The 4,002-nt window shown below is 42.6% G+C and overlaps 1 protein-coding gene across 1 annotated transcript in view; it reads left to right on the forward strand.

Annotated features, from left to right (window-relative positions):
* The window catches only part of LOC107294032 (E3 ubiquitin-protein ligase TRIM39), a 29,888-nt gene extending 26,523 nt beyond the window's left edge, over positions 1 to 3,365 (forward strand). The window contains exons 8-9 of the mRNA XM_015823235.2: positions 1,413 to 1,445; positions 2,695 to 3,365. Of these exons, the coding sequence (XP_015678721.2) occupies positions 1,413 to 1,445; positions 2,695 to 3,209 (548 nt within the window). The 3' untranslated portion in view covers positions 3,210 to 3,365. The remainder of the gene's footprint in view (positions 1 to 1,412; positions 1,446 to 2,694) is intronic.
* Positions 3,366 to 4,002: the final 637 nt, after the last annotated feature.

Consider the following 4,002-nt stretch of genomic DNA (forward strand, 5'->3'; position numbering starts at 1 on the left):
ACAAGCAAAGTCAATAGGGAAGCCAGATTCACTTAACAACCATGTTACTAATTGTACAACTACAGTGATTCACTTAACAAATGTGGCAAGAGAAGTCGTAAAATGAGGCAAAACTCACATAACAAATTTCTAACTTAGCAACATGAATTCTGGGCTCAATTGTGGTTGTACGTCAAGGGCTACCTGTATTCTTTACTTCCCAAATCCATATTCACTGATCACTGGGGAAGCAGAATAAGTTTCCAGTAAATATAATGAAATACATACAAGTTGTTCTTAACTTACGACCACAGTTGAGCCCAAAATTTCTGTTGCGTAGCAAGGCAATTGTTAAGTGAGTTCTGCCCCATTTTATGAACTTTTTTGCCACAGTTGTTAAGAAAATCACAGCAGTTAAGTGAATCACGTGGTTGTTAAGCGAATCTGGCGTCTCGCATTGACTTTGCTTGTCAGACACTCCCTAGGAAGGTTGCAGAGGACAATCCCAGAACATGGGACGCTGCAACCATCATAAATACATGTTGGTTGCCAAGTGACCAAATTTTGATTATGTGACTGGGGATGCTGCAACAATCGTAGGTGTGAGAACTGGTCATAAGTCACTTTTTTCAGTGCTGCTGTGACTTTGAATGGTCACTAAATGAATGGTTGTGTCAGATGTCCATCTAGCACAGGGGTAGGCAACCTTGGCTCTTTTATGACTCGTGGACTTCAACTCCCAGAATTCCTGAGCCAGCTGGGAGTTGAAGTCCACGAGTCATAAAAGAGCCAAGGTTGCCTACCCCTGATCTAGCAGATACAAATAAAGAAGTTCTGGGACATATAGTAGTTCTTCCCAAAAGTAACACTTTTATTGAATACACTACATTGGAACAAAAAAAGCAAAACCAGCTCTGACTGTCCCGCTCAAATGTCCACATAATTAAACTTGAATTCCCCCTTTGGCCGTCCCCTTCAGTCCATTATGCTATCCAATCACATACACTCTTTTTTGAATTATGGGCACTGCCTGGACTGTTCAAACAACTGTGCAGCATGGTCTTGAAAGGAGGAGCAGGGACTCACAATCTGCAGACGGATTCTTGGCAGTCCATTCCATTCCTACCCAATGCAATTCAACCACTCCCCTCCCACTTGTTGTCAAGTTGTGAGCTGAGAGAAACAAGGTGAAAAGCGAATCATTCTTGACAGGTTGTAAGTCTAGGACTACCTGTTTATGAAATATATAGTAGAATATATTTATATCTGGTGGAATATACATAAACAACTATGACGTTCTGGCTTGTGGCATTCCTTATTGCTTATTTTCTGATTTGAGTCCAAGGAAAGCAAACCAGGGTGTCTGTAGGGAGGCCCTTCTGTCACTCCAGTTCCAGTGATGAGATGCTGAATCCCTCCCTTTTCTTCCCCAGATACTCTGGAAAGTGGACTGCAAGTAGAGGAAGGTAAATAGGAGTTATAAGAATTGCAGTTGCTTGCTATTTTAAACTGATACCACTAACTTTTAAGAGAAACATAATAGAGTAACAAAAAATATATATAGAATTACATACCTTAGAGCAGGCATGTCAAACTGCCAGCTGGATGCATCACACTGAAACCACGCCCACCCCATTGCTGGCAATGGGGAAAAAGTCCTGATACGTCATGCGACTTTGCGAGTTTGACAAGCCTGCCTTAGAGACTATGAATATCCAGTAAACATTAATGATTTTATGATTTATGACCTATTATTTGCTATTTATATGTATACTGTGAGCTTATGTACCAGAGACAATTTCCTTGTGTGTCAGATCACACTTGGCCAATAAAGAATTCTGTTCTGTTCTGTTCTGTTCTACTCTACTCTACTCTACTCTACTCTACTCTACTCTACTCTACTCTACTCTACTCTACTTCTATTCTATTCTATTCTATTGTACTGTACTGTACTGTACTGTACTGTACTGTGTTCTATACATAATCTAGAAAATTGAAGTCAATCTTGATGTAGAATAAAATATCTGGACAAGTGGGAAAATATGGGCTGGGACTGAAAGGAACGTAGATTTCCTACCAATCCTGTTGATTTTACTACCTGACTATAAGTTGGTGAAAAACCAGGTCTTTGGGAACAAAGAAATTAGGTCCTGGGGTCAATGCAAATAGCAAAGTTGGAGCGCTAGGGTTGTCTCCACCTTATGGTCCATCAAACTGATGAAAGCAGTGGAGCTGAGAGTGGGACAGGTAATCCATGGATCCTGAGGGCGTGAAGCTGAGTGGCAGATGGATGGGAAGCAATGGAATGGCAGGTCGCAAAGGCAACTTAAGTAAGTGGGACTAGAAGGCCAGAGGCCAGAGGGACACCAAATATGTCGGCAGTTAACAGAGGATGGAACTAAGAAAATGGGAGAGCCCAAGTCCTTGGAGAAAAGGGTGCAGAGCAGGGACCTGGACACTAGCAGCCGCATCAGGGGAATTCTGGGAGTTGAAGTCTTATAGTCGCCAAAGTTGGAGAAGCCTGGACCAGGCAATGCTTAGGTATTGTGTAAAAAAACAATGAGTTTTTCAGTTCTGGAGGTGGTGTTTGGAAGCTGAACTCCATTCACACAAGAGGCCGTAGGGTTAAACTCTTGGGGGTGAAGGCACAAAGTAGACTTGCAGCTGAAGCTCTTGTTTTTCTCCTTCCTTCCTTCCTTCCCTTCCCCCTTATAGTGAATGTAATTCTGGATCCAGACACAGCCCATCCTGACCTCCTTGACTTCTCCGAAGATCGAAAAAGCGCCAAAGGAATTAAGCCAGTTAAAGCAATACATCCCGTACCAAACTGCAATAGATTTGAATATAATCCATATGTCCTTGGCTGTCAGAGGTTCTCAACAGGAAGACATTTCTGGAAAGTTGCTGTAGGCGATGCAGCAGGATGGGGTGTAGGGATTGCCAGCAAGCCAGTGAACTTAACAAATATTGATGTGCAGACCAGATACTGGCAGATTGGGGAATGGGAAGGGAAATACATGGCTATCTCTCCATCAGAACGCTCTGAACTGGTCCTGAATGAGAAGCCCAGGAATATCTGCATCTCTCTCGACTGCGAAGAGGCGCAAGTGAGCTTTTTTGATGCCAGGACAGCAGCTCTGCTCCATACATTCTTGGATGATTCCTTGGTTGAAGAGACCCTTCTGCCCTGTTTCTTTTTGCATGATGGCGCCTGCGTGACACTCCCCTAAAGTAAGGGGCATCCACAAACAATACTTTGGAAAATTTACTTTGCTAAACAGTGATGCTTGAAAGCCTTTAAAGCAGTGGTTCCTTAGCTTTTTGCCACACTGAATTGCTTGCAGTTGGGTGGCCTTGTAAATTGAATTTTAAAAATGAAATACATTATTAAATAAATACATTATTTGACAAGATGCCAAATAGCACTCTTTTCCCTTCTTGCTTTAAGCCACTCTGCCTTTTATTGAGTAACTGTAACAGAAGAAGCCAATATAGTGTGGTGGTTAAAAAAATAAAACTAGAAACCATGAGTTCTAATCCTACCTTAGGCACAAAGCCAGCTGGGTGACCTTGGACCAGTCACTCACTCAGCCCTAGAAAGCAGGCAATGGCAAGCCACTCCCAAATCCTTGGCAACAAAAGTGCAGGGAGATTTTGTCTAGGGAGTCACCAGGGGTCAACACTGAGGCACCCCAAAAGTGGCTTTGATATTGAGATGAGAGTTGATCCAGTTTGGTCAAGTGGTTAAGGTGCCACGTTAGGAAGAGGAAGATTGTGAGTTCAAGTCCTACCTTAGCCATGAAAGCCAGCTGAGTGAGTTTGAGCCAGTCATTCTCTCTCAGACCAACCCACCTCACAGGGTTGTTGTGGGGAAAATTGGAGGAGGAAGATGTGTCAATATGTTTGCCAGCTTGATTTATTTGTAAACATAATAAAGGTGAGATACACATAGTTAATAAATAATAAGGGAGGTGAAGCTGAAGTCTGATATGGTGACTTTGATTGCTAATAGCAGCTCTCTGG

Source organism: Protobothrops mucrosquamatus, unplaced genomic scaffold, assembly GCF_001527695.2.
Source record: "Protobothrops mucrosquamatus isolate PMUCROS unplaced genomic scaffold, P.Mucros_1.0 scaffold1803, whole genome shotgun sequence".
NCBI lineage: Eukaryota > Metazoa > Chordata > Lepidosauria > Squamata > Viperidae > Protobothrops > Protobothrops mucrosquamatus.